Source organism: Molothrus aeneus, chromosome 1 (assembly GCF_037042795.1).
Source record: "Molothrus aeneus isolate 106 chromosome 1, BPBGC_Maene_1.0, whole genome shotgun sequence".
Lineage (NCBI taxonomy): Eukaryota > Metazoa > Chordata > Aves > Passeriformes > Icteridae > Molothrus > Molothrus aeneus.
Window position 1 is genome coordinate 57,391,204 of NC_089646.1, and position 20,052 is coordinate 57,411,255.

Consider the following 20,052-nt stretch of genomic DNA (forward strand, 5'->3'; position numbering starts at 1 on the left):
ATCTCTTTGTAGGGTTTTGATTTCTAGATTTCACTTTCACTTTATATATTTCCCAGCTAATAGATTCCACTTCTTTTTTAAAACAACAAAAATAATCTAAAAAATGCTAATAATCCACTGTAGCTTACACAAATAAGTTAAAAGAAGGAGGCTGTTAGGCCTGTCTCTGAGTGTCTGTGTATTGTATTAAAAAGCATTCTGCTGTACACCTGTGTGCTGAGATCAGTAAGTTTCCCTATAGCATCTCTTCTTCAATGGCAAGTCTGATTTGCAGCCCCTAAGAGATATGAAATCTACCACTTCCTTTACTAGCTCCTGTCAATAGTGAATAAACCTAATAATCAAGGAAAAATGTTTTCCAGCCTGATTTCACACCTTTGTGCCAGTGCCTGATAAATAAGGACTGACCAGCTATGAAAAGAAAGAAAGAAAGAAAGAAAGAAAGAAAGAAAGAAAGAAAGAAAGAAAGAAAGAAAGAAAGAAAGAAAGAAAGAAAGAAAGAAAGAAAAAGTATATATCAGAAACAGATGAAGAAAACTATATAGTTTTTTTAAAAAATGTTATTTTTCTAGTGTGCCTAATCTAAGGCATCTTTAGCCACTGTAAAAGGTAAGAGTAACAAAAAATACTGACTAAATCATTTTGCACCTCTGATCAAACACTCTGTTAGGGTATATTTTCCCTGACTCCACAGAGAAGTCTAACTAAGCACAGACTGTCACCACTATGGTATTTAGTTAAGCATCATTGTTATTTGATCAGTGTGCCTTCAAAGAACCTGCTCAGGGCTGGAATTAATATTCTACTACTCTCATTGGGGTTGAATGCTGATGGAGGAGGAAAAAGAGGAGTCAAAAAAATGCTAAGAGATGACAGCCTGCCACAACATGGAATGTGCTCAGTGTAGATGGTGGAGCCACTGTCCTTCCAGCCCTTCACTTTCCTCAAAAATTTGCACCAGAGCTACTATTGAACCACAAACTCACAAATGGGAACGCTATCTACCCTTCTGTTTCATTTAAATGAGCTGGTTCAGTGAAGCCAACTGAGAGTTCCAAAAACTTCAGGAATTATTTTTGTACTTCTTTCTGAAAACACATGATTGAAGTGCAACCTTTTCACAGCATGAACATAATATAAATCTCTGGCTTTGAAAAAATTCGAACTGAAGTAGAAAAAAACCCCTTAAAGTATCTCGAGCCCCAATAATGAAAATCCCAAATACTAAACACTCTTAAGTATGAATATGTTCACTTTTAAAATGGATTTAGTCTAAGCTTACTGCTGTAATTTTTCCTAGTATCACAGGATGCTCCTCCCTATATATGCATAGTTTAAGAAGGAACAGAGACACAGATTTTGATTGTTAAATTCTGGGCTTTTAAACATGAAAAGGAAATACTAAGATTTACCTTTACCTAATATTTTGCATGTTTTTTACATAGAAAAGTTCCATGACAGGAGTATGATTCCTTAAAAAAATACATATATGAGTAATAGAGCAAGATCTCATCCTGAACAGCAAGCTGTTCAGCAAAAATCGTTGTATGTATTGTATATGTATATTGTATGTATATGTTTGTCTTGACTTCCACATAAACAGGCAAAATTGCTTACAATTAACTGGATTCCTATTAAAATACCAAGCCAGAAACACAAATGTGCTTGATGTTCTCATACATTCTTATTTTGATTTTTTTCTGTCCATCCTTATCCAACAATGCTTTTCCTTTTCATTGGACTGTCCATTCAGTCAGTGATGAAAGTTTAAACTGAGATATTGAGATGAAAGTAAAAACTGACCCATGTGATTCCCTGATGCTTCTCTTCTCCTAGATCTTCAGGTCAGACAAACAGCTACTACTAGTGGGCCATGAAAAAAATGTGAGAAACATAATTTTCTGCAATATCAAATTATACAGGCACATCACACACATTAATACATGTGCTCAGAGTCTGACAAACAAAATTTGCCTCAAGAGAATGTTGCTTTCATTGGTAATTCTTTTCCTAACTTCAAAAAAAGAACAAAATCAAGGGTTGAGGGAGTCTGCTGTTTAGAAAAAAAAATATTTTTCTGTATTTTTTCGCATTGTATTACATGCGAAAGTAACCAAATCCCAAGAAATAGTCAAATGGCTCTACAAATTCACTGTTCTTATTAATAAAATCTTCAATAGAGGTAAAACTGATGTCAAATTCTGTCTCGTAGCAATTGGAAAAGGTTTTCAGTGAAAAGAAAAAGAAAAAGCTAATTACTATCAAGGATTTTTTGATTTTTTTTCTTTTATATCCTTTTGCCTCATCCTAGTGTTGGTTTCACCAGCTGAGGCATAGCAAAGGGCAAAAACAGCTTTTGAAGAATACTTTTTCCTATTTGCTTGACCTGTCCAGTAAAATGGAACAATTTACAATGAAATCACAATTTGACCTTTTAACAAGAATCCTTCCAGAAAAACCAACAATAAAAAACATACATACGTGAACAAACAAACAAAATTAACCAAAAAAAAAAAGGCCCCCACCCTTGAACCAGACTCATTAGCTGTGAAGTAGCCAGTGAGAGGAGGAGTGTTTTGAAAGCTGTTTAATGCCTTTCCCAGAATCTGGTCTTTGCAGGAGTAGAACAGGAATGAAGGTCAGATAAAATGATGAAAGAGATTTGCAGTGTCTTTTTAAATACATTTTTACTCTTCTGTACCTGGAAAAAGAAAAAAAAAAGAAAAATAAATAGAAAAGTGTCAAATGCTGCCTTTCTCCACTTTGTCCAAGGGGTAGATAATCTGGGAAAGTAAAACAAGGGTATCAGTGTAGACAGCCTCATTTTCTGCAAGGAGTGAAGTTTGCGTAACTGTTGAAAGGGTACAAGGTGAGGCACACCAATGCGTACCTCTTACAGGTACAACTGGAAATATTATTCTGTTCGAAACAAATTGAAATCTATTATGATCAGACTAATCCAGCTAGAATTCAAACTTAGGAATGAAGAGGATCACATAACAGAGTCCATCATGCATAGATCAAGAGATTTTAATAGGTTTCTTTGCTGTGGGGTTCCCCTATCATCTTTCATCAACAGCTTTTCCAGCACCTTTTTGCTTGTGAAGGCAAGAACGTTGTACATGTGGTTTAAAATGAAGAAAAGAAAATGCTCCAAACACAAAAGAATGCTACATTTTAAAAGCTCTTTACTCCCATTGAGCTTTCAGTGAAAAACACAGCCTTAAGTATGGAGATGCACCAAAGACGTAACAAAAGATGTATATTTTACAATCTGCTTGACTCCTGTCAAATATTTATAATCCCTTGGCCTCATAATTAGTTTATGTTTGACTAATATTATCCTGAATGTACAAACATAACTGTTTTCTATGTAGTTATACTACAAGTGCATCTTCACAATAAACAGATCTCCTTGAGAAAGAAGTATAGACAAAAAAATTTTTGGTTATTTCTGGTGAAAATTGACAGTTTCTAATTAAAGAAGAGAGTCCATCCAATTTGTCTCATAACCATCACTAGAAATCCTCTGAAAAAGCTTCAAACAGGAACATGAATATTTTAGTCTATATTGTCTGTTCTAACTGGCTCCCTGAGTACACCTGGCACCTGCTGTAATTCTGACAATGCTTATATCAGAAGAGTTTTAAAGAACATTGGAAAGAGTCTCTCAACCAAGGACATTCAGCCCGAGGAGAGATGAATTTACCTGTAGGGCTGGGCATGCCTTGGAAGACATTATTGCATCAAAAAATCTTTTGGTTCCTTTCAGGAAACCAATTTCTTTTGCACTCAATAATCTATTTTTTTTTTTAATGGTATTTGGGCAAAGGAGAAAAAGGACTGCCAAAACAAAGATCTTTACTGCTGGACAACATTGTCTGTGTTGAATGTATACAGCAACTGCACAGATCTACTAGTGAGTTGGTATCTTCTACCACACAGATAGCAGGGGAACCTTTCCTTTCAGGATGGTCCCCCGTAAGTTGCTACTACCAAATCTTGCTCACTCATGCAATTCTAAGACATTATTTTAAAGACTTATGGTTTCAGCGTTTTATTTGATTTATTTAGACTGAGTTGTCACATTTCCAGCATAATCTACAATAGGCAGTAGTAAAGCCATAACAACAGTAGTACATTTCCGTGATGTTTCCCAACTGAAGCATTCAGCCTGATTTACTGTCATTAACAGGATCATAATAATCCCATGACACTTATAATTAGCCACATTAAAAGAGAAAAGACTGACCCAGAAGGAAGGGTAATTATTTGGGGCAGGTGGACTAAATGACATATTTGAGCAGTATGTATTTCTGAACTTAAAGAATTTGCTGAATCACACCAGGGACCTGAAACAGAGCTCGAAATACCACCTAACACATGCTTCTCTTCCTATGCCATCCACATTTACAATAATTTTAACCCCTCCCATCCCAGTTAATGAAGCAAGGCAAAATGCAGTTTTCTCCATTCTCTGGAAGTTCCCTGCCTATGGAGAACTGAGTCAATGCAGAAAGGCTGTGGATGTCCCAACCGTGGCAGTGTTCAAAGCCAGATTGGCTAAGGCCTTGAGCAACCTGGTCTAGTGGTAGATGCCCCTGTCCATGGCAGGAGAGGTTAGGACTAGATGATCTTTAAGGTTCATTTTAACCCCTTAATTTCTTATGATTCTGTGATAGCTTTTTATTTCTGTTAGCTACCTCATCAGCTCCAGCAAGAACATAGCAGCATGGATCTTGCTCTGAATTGTTTTTCTGCTTGGTGGAGCAGCAGTTTTGGTTTTCTCGCCAAATTTCCCATTGGATATAATAGAACTTCCTTCAACTATCCTAGTTTTGGATAGATTCAGCCTCTTTCTCAATTAAATACAACAGCTCTAGTGTAAATACTAGCATATATCAACAGAGGTAGTAGAAAGAGGAAGAAGAATGAATATGCAGTGCTCTGTACATCTAAGACTTTAAGCAGTCCACTTAGCATATATTGATTATCATTATCTGAAATAGCCTTCCCTGAATACACATCTCAGTCCTTCACTGTCTCTGAGGAACTTATATTGTCAAGGTTGAGTACTGGCCTTCACTTTGATTGCTAATGTGAATGCCAGTGACTTCTACAACTTTTCCATGTTGTGATACCAACACCCACTGTGAGTCCATTTCTGCTATCGGTTTCTAGTTTATACCAAGGCATTTTTAACTTTTGCCTGCTGGACTATGAAGCTATATATCTATACAGGGTGACATACTGAAATGAAAATACACCACAGTTCATATTTTTCTTCACACAGAATTAGTGTATGAGCACACCCGTACAGCAAGAAAGCTGCCTGACAGATTTGCACAGTAATTATACTCTCTTAATGATGTTTTGGAGTCCAAAGTCTTAGAAGAGCTTTCCATTTTAACAGTTGGCATTTATTCTGCCTGTCTAATTCAAACTTTCAAAATCTGCTCCAGATCAAACTTTCAAAATCTGCTCTCTCAACACAGTTGGAGGACACACAGAAACATTTAGACTGTGGTGAGCGTTTAAACTAACTCAGAAGCATCTGTTCTGTTCTGACTCCTGCTCCTCACCAAGTATAATTCACAGACGTGGTACTGGCTCTATCACCGAAGGGGTATCAGGGACAGCCAAAGGTGATACAGAGACTCCATTCTCAGAAGGCTTGAAAAGACACTTTATTATTAGAATCTAGTTCTTATAGAAACAATGGTGGACCTAAGACCTGATTGGCCTTTAGGAATCTTCTCTCACACTATTGGTGAACTTTGAATAGCACGCTCTGAAGAACTATATCTATAAACAATGGTTACAGAAAGAGATAATAGTTTGAATTCTTCTGTCTAAGTTTCTCGCAGCTTCTAAAATCCTGGGAGAACCATGTCTGTTTCTGTTCAGAGGATACATAATTACTACATTGGTTCCACCAAGTGGAAGTGGAGAGCTGACCTCTCCCAGCACTGCTTCTGATAGCGGCCAGCTCTGCTGCTCAAGATAAATGCCCGCCTTTTACCTCCTCCCCTTCCTCTCCAGCTGCCAAAACCACAGTACTGCTCAGAGAGGGCTTAGGACACTGTTGAGCGCTAGGGACTTCTACCATTTGTTGTCTAAGAGATGGGAATGACGGGTACTTAAGAGACAAAAGACGTGACCTGGATAGGGAAGGGCAGGGAAGGGATGCAGCTTGCTTCAGTCTTGCTGCAGCTGGGGGAGCGAGTGTGGTGGCAGGGAAGCTCAGCGTTCTTGGGAAGCGCAGAGATGCCAGGAGCCATGGCTGGGGGTGAGGGGCTGGGCTCAGCCCTCTTTCTCTTTCTCTGGGTATCAGAGGACCGACGGCTGTGGTTTTGGTGCCGGACTGCTGCTGCCTGAAGGATTTGCTGCCACTGTGGAGTTTTGTCCTTCACTGCTTCTCCTTGCCGTGGGTAAGCCTTTGCTAGCGAGAGTGATCATTGAACTGAGACCTCTTCACCTGACCTCACTGGGAGGGACCCTCACCATCTGCTTGGGTGTCTCAGGGGAAGCTCTGAACCCGGACCCCCAACCACTCTCTGGAGGGAGCACTTCCGGGCTGCTTGAGGGAGTCCAGCTGCCACGGATATTCCCAGGATATCACACAGGAGATGTGAGAGCCAAAGGAAAACCTGAAACAACACCTTCCCTCCATCTTCTCTCTCGTCCTTGGGTCGCCCTGCCCCTGCTGTTTTCTGCCACTAATTCGGGGGGTTTTGCTACACTTTAACTTGACTTCCCTCATCCACCCTTCTGGTGGATTGGGATTGGAATCCTGGATTCCTTCTGCTCCTGCTATGGCTTCGGTGTTTTTGCTACACTTTGTTTGCCACCTGGGGTGTGGTTGTCTCTGCTGTTACAGCCTGCTGCTCTGAGGTTCTTCCTACAGAACAGCTCGCCACCCGGAGAGGCACTGAGACTGGCTGCTCCCCTTAAGTTTCGCAAGGGGAGCCCCTTTTCCTTCTCTCTCATCACCCAAGCCCCTACTGCCGCGTGGGGAGGGGACTGAAGTTGCGCCACAGCGCCCCCTGCAGCCGCGGGGGAATTAGCACACCTGCCCTTTCTGGCAATGAGCCGACAGCGCCCCTGCTGGCTGTCACCATAACTACACCAAAAGGGAAAGCGCCTGCAGCCAAGACAGGCTGTTACCGAGCTTCTGATTTTTTGTTTATTGTTGCTGCCGTTGTTGTTGTTTGTTTGTCTTGTTTTATATACATACATACATACATACATACATACATACATACATACATACATACATACATACATACATACACACACATACACATACACACACACACACACACACACACACATATATATATATATATATTAGTAAATTAGTAAAGAACTGTTATTCCTTTTCCTATATCTTTGCCTTAAAGCACTATGATTTCAAAGTTACAATAATTTGGAGGGAAGGGGTCATATTTTCCATCCCAGGAAGGTTCCTGCCTTCCTTGGCAGACAATAATTTTAAAAAATTATTTTAAACCAAGACAGACACTTCCCAGTGGCATCCAGTGTCAGGCCAGGCTATCAGGACCTATGGTATTCAAATTGCATTTAAAAGAAAAATCACTTTTCTCTCCTAAAAAAATAAATGCTGAATGCAGACTGCAGGACAGTATGGTGTAGATTAAGGAGTCTTTGGGCAGGGGTTTTGGCATTTTTTTCACTGTCTATTTATCCTGCTTGAATCCCCATGAATGAAAGTGTGAGGTTCTTGCAGGGTCCTTGTTTTCTCTGCTCAAATTCTGAAGCATTATAACCATACTTAATTCTGAAGGAAGCACAGGATGGCAGCTTCCATGGCACAATTATCCATGACTATACTATTGAAAATAAAAGGGAAAAAACGAGAGGTTATCTCATTTTCATTAACCTGAGATTCTCTTGTCACATTGTAATAAACGTGTGTAATACAGACTGTCAGTGTTACATCCTAACATAGCGGTTCGCAAAAGGGTTGCACTTGAAGAAAAGTTCAATACACAAAGTTCATGTGCTATGACTCTAGCCTAGAAACAGAGTTGCAGAGAGAGTCTAACAAAAAGTAAATGAAACTATTAGTGGTACCAAGAATGTGAAAGAGAACAATTACTCACTGTTTCTCACAATCGAAGAAGGGAATTACCAAACAAACTTACAAACAGTAAATCTGAGAATAATAAAAAGATATGATTTATCACATAATGCCTGTGTAAATTTTGAATTGTGTTGCCTCAGTGCCCAGTATACAAAAGTACCAGGGCTCCAAAGATAATTTGACAAAGTAATGGAGTGATAAATCCATCAGAGTGTATCCAAGTCAGAGATTTGACCTCTATCTACCTTGTTCCTCTGGAACACAGAAGGGGTAGTGGGAACACATCATTGAAGTGGGATACACCCATTGCTCTAATTTTGGTTTTTGTTCATTAAGATCTCTTCTATGAAATGTTGTCACGCAGGTGATGGAGAGCTGAAGAGACTTCTGGTCTATGGACGCTTGAACAACCAGTAAGGTTGTTCAAGCGTTCATAGCAAAGCTGACATGGTGTTTGAAAGTAGCTTCTAGCCCAACTAATTAAAAGCATAGGTTTTTCAAAATGAGATTATTTATTGCAAGCCCTGCTGCCCCCAGAACCCAGCTCCATCGAAGCACTGAGTAAAATGACAAAAGAAATGGCAAATTCTTGTATGGCCTTTGATATCATAAAACAATTACTACTGATGCAATGGACAATGAGGTGAAATAGTAGTCTGAGTAACTGCATCCCACATAATCTATAATCCAGTCTTTCCCACCACAAATGACAGAAGTATTTGCAGTTGCTGAGACAAATTACCAAATTTGCCACTTTTAATTCCTTTTTAATTCCTTTGTGGACTCACTCAGCATCTTAGAGTTTGTAAAGAAGTGAATTTTCTTTTTTGTAAGCTTTTTCCCCCAAACCTGTTATTTCTTGTCTCCCTGAGTACTAAAGTGGATTTAGTCATAATCTGCAGCTTTTCTACCTGAAAAGGACAATTGAAGCTATTTCTAGTGCTCAAAATAAAACAAAGATTTTGAAATCTAAGAACTCAGTTCTCAGACTGGATGATCCTGTCTCCTACTAAAGCCATTTGAAAGCCTTTTCAAAGATAATTACGACCATGAAGAAATAAATTCTGTATAGTATGGTATTTTCTTTCTTCAATTGCCTGAGAGATGTATAAGGCCTAAGAAGCAAACTTCAGAAGATCAATGAAATAAAGAAGAAATATGCATCATAAGTTAATTCATCTCTGTTATTGGTATGTCTAATGAATGAGAAATTTTGGACTGATTATTTTTTCAAAGAAAACAAAATGCTATTTGAAGGTGCTTGCATTCTCTTTAAAACAAGGGAAAACAAGAATAAATGCTCTTGGGAAAAAGTTTTGAATATTTGTTTAGTAAGTGAATTTAAATAACATCACTCCAATTTAGCACATGACTCAAGTGCATCATATCAATTTTTCTATGATGAGAAATAGCATTAGCATAGAAGGTGTCCTGGTTTTGGAGCTTTGGCACATAATTGTGCCTAAATCATTCATGAAGCTAAAAATTTCTAGTTCTTTTCACCCTGATGTTGAGTTTTATGTTGGCTTGACAGTTTGCATTCCACTTGACCTAGGATAACATCAGTGATGAAAGAGGTCAGTTTTGATTTAATATATGTGATTTGACTGCCAGCATATTATGGACATATATTTAAGCAGATAAAAATATAATGAATACACTGGCAAAGGTTTGATTACACAAAGTAATTACTGAGTTTCCTGAATAAAGCATGTATGAATGAAATTAGATACTTACTAGGTAAAGCCACCTAGAAAATTAGGTGCAAAATCTTATTCTATATTTGATAATCAAACATAATTCAAAATTCTGCATATGTTTGGGGTAAAAGCTAGATAATTGTTTTCATAAAGAGATATTCCATTATGGATGGAAACAAGAACCCCAGTCCTTTTCAAGGAGCAAGGGGGATGAGTTGTGTGGTGGGTTGACCTTGGCTAGACCCAAGGTACTACTCTATCACTCCTCTCCTAAGCTTGACATGGGGAGAGAATATATAAGGAAAGGATCATGTTTTGAGATAAGGGCAGAGGGAGATCATTAACCAATTACTGTCACAGGTAAAACATACTTGACTTGGAAAATTTTATTTAATTTATTATTAAAATCACAGTAGGATAATGTGAAGTAAAACCAAATCTCAAAACATCTTTCTCCCACCTCTCCCTCCTTCCTGGGCTTAACTATATTCCCGATTCTCTACCTATTCCTCCACAGGGAACAGAAGGACAGAGAATGGGGGTTAGAATCAATTCATCAAACATTGTCTCTGCTGCTCTTTCCTCCTCATGGGAGGACTTCTCATGACTACTGATGGGCTTGTCCTTGGTGGGTCGGTCCATCTTGGAGCTGGCTGGGAGTGGCTCTGTCAGACATAAGGGAAGCTTCTAGCAGAAAGAAGCTAGCAGAAAAGCCACCCCTCCAGCCCTTCCCACTACCAAAATCTTACCATGCAAATCATAGAACCTTCCACAGGAAGAAGGAAAATCAAAGCCAGCAAGGTTTCCAGCCACATATGTGAATTAGAATTTTGTAATAAGCACTGGGCTTCTTTGGCTGAGTGACTAAAACAAAAAATTAGGATAATGCCTAGCTCTGGGTCAGACACAAGGGATTGGTGTATTTTTGCATGGCAAAATGTCTGTTGGAGATTGGGGTTTGGGTAGGGTAGTGGGGTGGATAGATAGAAAATAAAAGATCAAGCTGAGCTTTTCATCTAACTAAAACAAAAGTTTTTTTGTTTACCATTTACTTAATGGTGGATAAAAATGTGAAACACCATTTCAGAGCAAAAATTCTCATTTGGATTTTTTCAATATGTCTTCAGTTTTTGTTTATCACTTGTTTTTAATTACACTTAAACTCCTAAACACTTCAGCCTGACTCAAAAACACCACTTTTCAACTGGTAACAGTTGTTGACTTTCTTCTATATTTGTTATTGCCTGCAAGTACCAGGTTTTGAAGTTAAGAAAAGGAAAGAAGTGGTTTAGAAGGAGAGAAAATTATGATTATAAGTACTAAAGATTAGACTTTTCAGTCATGAGTATCTGGGTGCGTGCATGTTGCTTGTTTGGGATGGGATGCCACACCTTATAGGAGTTGTCCTGTCTGTTTCCTGTAGCTGGTATGCTCAAATTGGAAGTTAGCTGTTTTGTGAGTTGTTGAAGATGCAATTTAAATGTCACCAATGTCTTTTGAAGAGCCATTTCATATTCTTCCTTCTTCTCATGAGAAGACATGATCTTGTTTCTCTTTCAGGACTGAGTGTTGCATCAGGAAAAAGAAGCCTGATTGTCACTCTACCGAACATAATTCTTGCAGCTGGCAGCAAGGAGGACTTTCCTCTTGCTGAAGTGGAAAATTTCTATGCATCATTGCACAGGCATTTTCCATTCCACACAAATTTTCCTAAATGGGATAAGGACTATAATAGAAGCAAAATCACAGCTGTACTCCCTGACTGGTGCAATAAATTAATTGATGGTACAAAATCAAGGAACAATTTCTGCAATGCACTGTGTAAGTTACACATTGCTCCATGTCTCTAGGACCATGAATGTTATCCCTGAGGAACAATGCAACTATGTGTCATCTCTGAGCAGAAATATATCTAAAGGACCAGACGTAATGTGGAAAAATGTTCCCCATACAGGTAACTACTCAGAAAACCCTAGTTAAGTTGCCTCCAGTGATGATTTTTTTTTCACCATGCACCTGAATATTCCAAATATTCACCTAAATCAAGACAAATGGAATTCCCAATTTTTCAGCTTGTCATATGAAGTAGATTCAAAAAGCAATCAGCATCTTAATGACCATGTATCTAGGCTCCTATGAGTAATAAAAAGCAGTCTAAACAAGAGACACATGAAAGTCTCAAAGGCAAACCAGGTGCCTTCTGTAAGACTTCCAAACACACAAAACGAAAATGTTGCAAAATCATCTGCATAATTATAAAGGATACCTTTCTACATATTCCGTATATTCTCACCAAGCAGGCATACCATGGTGATGTACTGTTTGCCCTGTCTAGATACTAACAATGTATTTTGCACTTAGCATCAAAGATCATGTTTATCTGCTATTAAAACAGCATAAAACCTTCTTCAGAATGCATTCTTCTATGCAAATTCCAGCTTGCTTCAGGTGCCACTTCCTAAATTATACAAACGGTTTCTTTCAAAAAAGCACAGAAACTATTCCACCCCCCTCCTATCCTATACTGCAATACTATGGAACAATTGCTCAGCAGAGATAGATTACAGTGAAATATGTCTTTTGGGAAGGCAGAATTCCTTCATGTTTCAAACAAGTTTTTCCAGAACCTAACAAGTCTTTCTGATTTGTAACTTGGAGCCATAGCTGTTAATGTAATTCAGGTAACAGGCCATAAAAAAAGAAGTGAGAAAATGAAAGAAATTGTCTTTAGTAAGTAGACTTAGACTACAGTCATTCCAATTTGCCTGTGCTGCTGGATTATGACACATAATATGCAGAGCACTATCAAGCAGCAAGGAAAAATAGAATGTCTTTGCCTTACAAACTGAAATGGATTTTTTGCTTCTGACAATAATGGAGAGATCAGTTTATCTTTCAAAGCAGAATTAGAAATGACACCAGTATTTATATGACCTGTAATTTACCTTTTTACCTCTCTCAAGGAGACATAGACATGCTCTTTATTTATATGTTTGAGTAAGCTGTTTTAAAACAACATCAGAATCATGAATATTACATAAGCAGGATTTCATCAGACATCTGCTTAGTGCTCATTGCTATGGCGTGGTCTTGGCTAGATTGACACATACAAAAATTGTATCTTGCAGAAGGCTGCAAAGACAGTCAATATTCAATGGTTGAGAAGTTTTGACGAATGAAGCTGGGAAGAATCCTGTTAATTCAACTCTCTCTGAATAATTGTAGAGACCTTATCATGGTGTCTTCTCACCACCATGTTCCTATACCAAAGGCATTGTCAGATAACATTCTGTGCCAGCTACTCTGCTACTTTATTTGTGGGACAACTGGGATAGAAAGAAATGAAGGCTTTAACTTAATAATCAGGGAAATTTTCACTTCCTGATCAAGAAATCATTATCAAGAAAAATTAAGACTGAAAGGTAGCTCTACATGTTGGCATGGGCAATGTACAGAACTCAAAGGAAAAGCTTTTAACTACCTATAAGCAACATTATATCTTAAAAAAAAACAAAATAAAGAAAGCTAAAACCTCCATATCTGAAATATAGTCCATATATTAAAAAGTCTACATCTAGCATTATATTACATTATATTATAGTGACTATATTCTATTCTAGTGTGTTGCACTGCATAGAAGAATGCAGTACTGAAGCAGATCTGTCAAAATACACGTTTTCATTTGACCATGAGGTGGCAGTACTGCTCATCACATAGCCAGAGCACATTAGGCTTTCACTGTATTTACCAGCTGTTGAAGATGCAAACATCCTGTATATTTCCACGCTAAAAGTGCGCATTACCACTAGAGTAATAAGTTCCTAGGACAAACACACAAAAAGGGAACTCTATATTTATCTACAGTTGGTACCTGAGAGAGTAATATTTGATTGAATTGACTGTTTTCCCCAAAACAAGAAGTTATACTGAAAACTTTGCATTAACATTGCAGAATCTTTTCCCAGTAAGGAAAAAAAAATGAGGATGTGGTAGAAATTACCTGTGAAAGTGTTAATCATAGGATCATACAATCTGAATAGTTTGGGTTGAAAAAGGACCTTTAAAGGCCATATAGCCCAACACCCCAGTGATGAGCAGGGACATCTACAATTAGATCAGGTTGCTCAGAGCCCTGTTAAACCTGACTTTGAATGTTTCCAGGAATGAGGTTTCTACCACCTCAATGGAGATAATGTTCCAGTAGTTTGCCACGATTACTGTAAAAAATTTCTTGCTTACATAAAGTCTGTAATGGGGAAGAATATTTTTTTTTCATTTGCTGTTAGTTTTATTAGAAAATAATATTATTTTTAAAAAAGTTTGGAATGTAAAGAAAAATTATGTCCATGGGCTGCTTATAATTTTCCATTCAAAGACTTTCCAAGCAATGATTTCACATGAGAAAATTCAGTTTTCCAAAACGGTTTAACAATGTTCTATCCCACAGGAAACACTTGTGCTGATGATGTTTCTGACAGATATGTATCTTTATTTGTGAAATGGAATCCCCATATTTATTTTCTTGAAACTGAGAAAAAAAGGCAGTAGTGGGTAACAAGAATTATCTCCTGCAGGAAAAAAAACCAAACCAAAAAACAACCAACAATAATAATATGAGGATCAGATTAACATGAGAAAAAGACTAGTCACTAGATTCCCCATGTAGTAGAAGGACAAGCATACTAGAATTATCTTGGCATGTATGTATGTCTATAAGTAGAGATTACAATAGCTTCCTTTGTATATAATTTAAAAAGCAACTTGGATACATATCCTACAAAGATTTATGCAAAATACTATCTGCAGCTTTATTTTCTAAGTGCAGGATGCCCGTGCAGTAGGACAGAGTGTTGTCAGTTGGGTTCAGGTCTTCAGCTGATGCAAAAAGCTAGTGGTGAGAAAGCTAAAGCTTTTATTTTAAACATACACAAATGGGCCTGTTAAATACAAATACTTCCCAGCTACACACAGAACAGAGGTTTTAAAACCCAAGTACCTTTGACCCTGAAAAAAGTCCAGGTTGAGTTTCACCTGCCCAAGTTTCATTACATGTGGTGAGCACATTATAGCCATAATCTCAATCTTTCTAATTCTTTAATCTTTTCTCCAGCATGTGACATGTGAAAGACCATGCACTGGCACAAGAAAAAGCATACGTTCAAGTAAACATTGTAGTAGTCTGCCAATAGCTGTGTATTATCCATGGATAATGTTCCTTTCTCCACACCCCTCACATGGCTGGTAAGGAGATTCGCTCTGGAGTGGGTAATGGATAGAACAGGTTATGCAGTATTTGGCAAAGCAGAAGTGCCATTCCAGTGTTTTTCTTTCTAAGGTGCATAATTCACAGTATTTTTACTGATTTTTATCAATTAGATAATTAGCTATAATCTGCCTCTACACTGTCTGAATGACAGAAGCAGTCTGCCTACAAATTGTTTTTTCATGATTACAATTGCTTATTCACTGTAATCAATTGGTCCCATGGTTACCAGTCTTTTCCCTAAAGAGATTAACTTAGCTATCTCCTACAGGACAATAGATAATGACCATAAATAACACCAAAGATAAGCAACTTGCAAAGACCAAATTTACAACCTCAATCTTCAGTCTTAAGTTACTGTGACACATTCATTTCTTAGTCCTCAAGCACAAATAAATATGTGGCCCTAATCTTTCTAAGACCTTGAGAGTGAAGGCCTTCAAATGTAACCTTTTCCTCAAAGTTAGAGAGTCATGGGTCTACTCTTTTGGCTGAGCTGGTGCTCTTGAGTCCTCCTAAAAAGCCCATGTTTCTGGACCAGTGTTTCTGCATTCACCTGGTCCTGCAAGGAAGCACCCTTCCAGCACAAGGGTAGCTGCTGCTCAGCCACCACCCATCAGAGTAGGGAGAGCAGTCATTCTACCCCTTAATCTTTCTGGAGTCTTGATAGTTACATATGGAACTGCACATACTCCTGAAAAGCTGAAGAGTCACATGTTATTTCAGTATTTAGACTCAGTTTCTGCATGACTGCAGTAAGAGCTGTGATTGGTACTTGTTCAAGACTTTTTCCTGACAGACATTTAACTCAAGTATATAAGTAACATGACCTCTTAAAAGAACTGATTTTTAAATAATTATTACTAAGGGTCCTCTTAAGAAAAAGTACATGATTATGTGTCTGAAATTAATACATGCTTCTAGATGAAATTTTCTATGTGTTTAGTTGAGTTATTATATTTTCTTCTTACTTACCACTTTGCTAGGGCAGTAGGAATTTAAATAATTTTGATTGTTTTGACTATCAAAACAAAGCGCTGTATTATACTTACTTAGGAATAGTTACATTTCAGTGAATTTCACTGATACATGCACAAAGAAAATGCTAGAAAAAATTTTCTGCATTTATTTTGCTACCTAGTAATTCAGCAATAGTCTTTGAAGCAATGTGGGTTCAAATACCGTCTCATGGGCCTGTGGTACACAGGTGAGGAAGTGCAAAAGTATAAACACACTGCAGAACTCAGAGATGTTTTTCCAAACTGCTGAGGCTGTGGACCTCTACACTAGGCTCAGACTCACTTGAAATTATTCCCAGATGCCCATGAAACCATCCTATGGCTTGGGATTGCTACAGTTTAAAAATGTTTCAGTAGTCTCCCTTTTCAATACATCCTTAATAGAATCTCTTGCGCAGCATTTTTTTTTCAGTCTGCTTTCTTCGTGTCCAATGTGTCCTGTTCTTACAGACAGAAGAATACAGCCAGAACAAAGTCAGAAGGATAGAATCTCACAAATCTGCTTTTCCTATTAAGCAACTCTAATAATCCAGGATTTTTCTTTCAGGCTCTGCAAAAAATTTGATGGATAAGGCTTACCAGCAGAACTTAGTCGTACTAAGCATTAAGTGAAAGGAATGATTTTCCCTCATAATGCTTCAATGGCGTTTTTCAAATCTAATGACTGTTTCTGGTTTGTTTGTTTGTTTCTGGTTACCATGCAATTATTTTTGTTTTAGAATAAACTGGAGATGTTTAGGAAACAACAGACTGCATATAAAAATAGAGGTCAAAAATGCAATAAAATGTTGTCCTTACCATCTGTTTTCTTTGATTCGTCCCCCACACTACACTTATATTTTCTGTCCAATTTGTTGTCTTCCTTTGATTCACCTAGAAAGAAGCAATAAGAAACATGTAACGCATTTTAATGCATGCAGAGTGCATTTTAATGCTTGTAACTCAATGAAATTGCAACACCAAAGGAGATGTTGTTCCTTAGAAGGAAAGGTCTGAGTTCAAAAAGAACTTAATTAACATATTTCCATAGAACAAAGCCCCAGAAAACATGGATCCAAGTCCTACAGATAAGCAAGTTTTAAAATCCACTTATAAATTTCTTCTAATTATCAAAACCTTTTAAAGTTATATGCAAACTCACAATGCCTCTGACTGTATGTTGGCCATTAAAAACTTGATCATAAGCTTCATTTCAGAGACTGAAACATTCATGCTTTCAAAAGAAATGAGAACCTGCAAGGCTTCATCATAACTGTCTGTTTTAAAGAACCATCTTAGATACCCTTAACACGCTTATGTAATTTTGCCTTATTTTCTCTTACCAGATTCCTTTTATCCTCAATTCATTTGTGTTGGTATCAAGAAACAATCATCCTAGCACTGATCATTGCCTTTATAGCCTATGTAGCAAACAAAAAAATCAAGGCCTTTGGCAGAGCAATGGCTCATGCAGAATGAAAATAGCAACTTAAGATGGGGTGTATTTCATGAAGCTAGGAATGTCAACCAAGAGTGACTCATTTTTTGGTCCTCTATTAGCCATACAGCAAAGCACATCAGATCTTACCAGACCATCCCTTCATTGAAAGAGAATGTTGAATGCTAGATCAAATAAAAACTTAAATGGAAAGCTGTAGCAGAACAGAGCTATTTCAGCTGCAGTATCCAAACAGCAAGAAGGGTCTTTTTCCTTTTGTGATGCACACCTCAACACAAAAAGCTGTAAAAGTCTCACTTCAGAATTTTTTACATGTCAGGCTGTATTACAGTGATGTTTATTCCATTTGTATTACTATTTTTGGTACCATAACTACTTCCTAGCCTTTGGATCAAGATTAAAGGTATTAAGTGTTAAAGAGGATATTATCTGCCTTCCAAATACTCATGGGCAGTGGATATTTATTTTTGGAACAGCTCAAAAAAAAGAAAAATTGTAGAGAAACGAGGTGTCCCTCTTCCACAATGTGCCTTAACATTAGCATATTCATTATTCTTGGACAGTAGTGGATCAATCTCTCTCTCCAATTACGTCTCATCATAGTATAAAAGAAGAATTATTTTCAAATCCTAAAATATTTAACAAGATGGAACTAAAGCATGTTCTGTTCAGTTTTTATTCAAAATTTTTCATGTTTATCTTCCTAAGCTCACTGTGTGGGTGAAAAAAAAATGAATGCAAGATGATGCAGGACAAGCAGCACCCTCCTCAGCTGATCAGACTGCCACTGACTTGGGGTCTTTGTACAGAGAGGTTATGAGCAGATCCAACAGAGTTTAGGTGTTTGATTAAGGTGATCTTAAAAAAAAGGGCGTAGTCTTCAACTGAAACTAATATGCACAAAAGTTTTCTTGCATTTCTTCCACCATCATAAAGCTGATGATAATGATGAGCTAACAAACTTTTTTTGACCATTGCATAAAAAAAGTTGCTTGACCCTAAGTGTGTGCAGGAAAAAATGCTGAACATCTACACATGCACTGTTTCAGAGTTTGATCTCTCAGAGAAAGCACAAGTCTGTGTATGACAGAGAGACTTTAAACTCACTGGATAACACAATTTCTGAACTTTCAGTGAATATTATGAAAAGGGGACTTTTAAGTAATGTAATATCTACCCTGCCAGCAGCAGAGCAGAATAATGATCATAATGATCTTTTTGAAAGGGATTACAGAGGCAGAGAAATAATCAGACAAATATATTAGATGAGATATTAACATGTAGGCATAAAGGAAGCTGTGGTAAATCTAGACATACGAATGTTAAGATTTCATCAGTCCCCCAGAGACTCTGCAGTGATTGCTCCTCATAAAGGCCTTATCCCATAAATAAAGGAGAAGAATCTCTTTTCCTGAGGAAGACAATAATTTTCAGAAATCATTGTAATTCCTTTCAGAGCACTTTTGACACCTGCAGCAGAGACAGACTGTCGAAAAAAGTACTAGCAAAATCACTAGAGCACACTTAGTTCCCATATTGCTAGAAGTAAGATTGCAGAAGTAAAGTCTGGTGCGGTCTAACTCACATTTCATATGTCCCTGACATTTTTGTCTTCCTGAGGGGCCCATTCATGTTCACACATGTAACACTGTCTGAAGAAACATCCCATACATTAGAGAGAATGACAGCTTTGATCCCACAACCCTTCCATTCTAAAAAAATCCCTAATTACAAAGGAATTACTGGGCCAGCAACCCTAAGAATAATATCAGGAATGTTTTAAACCGAATTTCTGCATCTCCTGCCATTTAAACTCACTGCTTGAGCCTGGACTTTCAAAGCCTAAATGTCCATTCAGTCTTTTTCTAAAAGAAGGCTTCTGAGTGGTTTTACTGCTGATTTTGGACTGCATGATACTAGCCAAGTTTGTGACAAGACCCATGTGGCTGTAATGCCATTTTTTGATATTGGCTCCAGGGAGCAGGAGCTGTGCAGGAAAGGACAGTGTAATGGCCAAGAGACAAGGGATCTCTTCTGTTGGGTTTAATAAGTTTTTTTCATGTGTAATGGATTTTTTTTCCACCTTTTTTGGGTGCAGAATGGGATTCTTATTTTAACTCAGTTCCACAGCAAGTTAGAAAAACTGGAATAAAATTTTTGTGAAAACAACCCTCAAAAAATAAAGGCTAGTGGTTGTCCTTATAAAAAATAAACTGAACAAAGGAAGGATAGATAAAATAAATCCTAAAAAAAGGGTGGAGAAAAATTCTCTGTTCCAAAACATATTTTGATCTGAGGCTCAAATCAAAGATGCATTTAATTGGCTTTAAAATGAGTTTAGAAGCCAACTTTGGCTTCTCCTATCAGTTTCTCAAGCAATGAAAATGTTCATTGAAGCAGGTTATTTGCTTCAGCTTTCCATGGTCTGTATCATAAGAGGCTACTTCAGTTCCATAAAAAAACCTAATTTTTCCTTTTTCCAAGCAAGGATGGTGAACCCCATCTACAGAAGAACACTACTTGGA

The 20,052-nt window shown here is 37.6% G+C and overlaps 1 protein-coding gene across 1 annotated transcript in view; it reads right to left on the reverse strand.

Annotated features, from left to right (window-relative positions):
• PDE1C (phosphodiesterase 1C) overlaps window positions 1-20,052 on the reverse strand; it is a 316,335-nt gene that overhangs the window by 10,856 nt on the left and 285,427 nt on the right. The window contains exon 17 of the mRNA XM_066557593.1: window positions 16,888-16,962. Within this exon, the coding sequence (XP_066413690.1) occupies window positions 16,888-16,962 (75 nt within the window). The remainder of the gene's footprint in view (window positions 1-16,887; window positions 16,963-20,052) is intronic.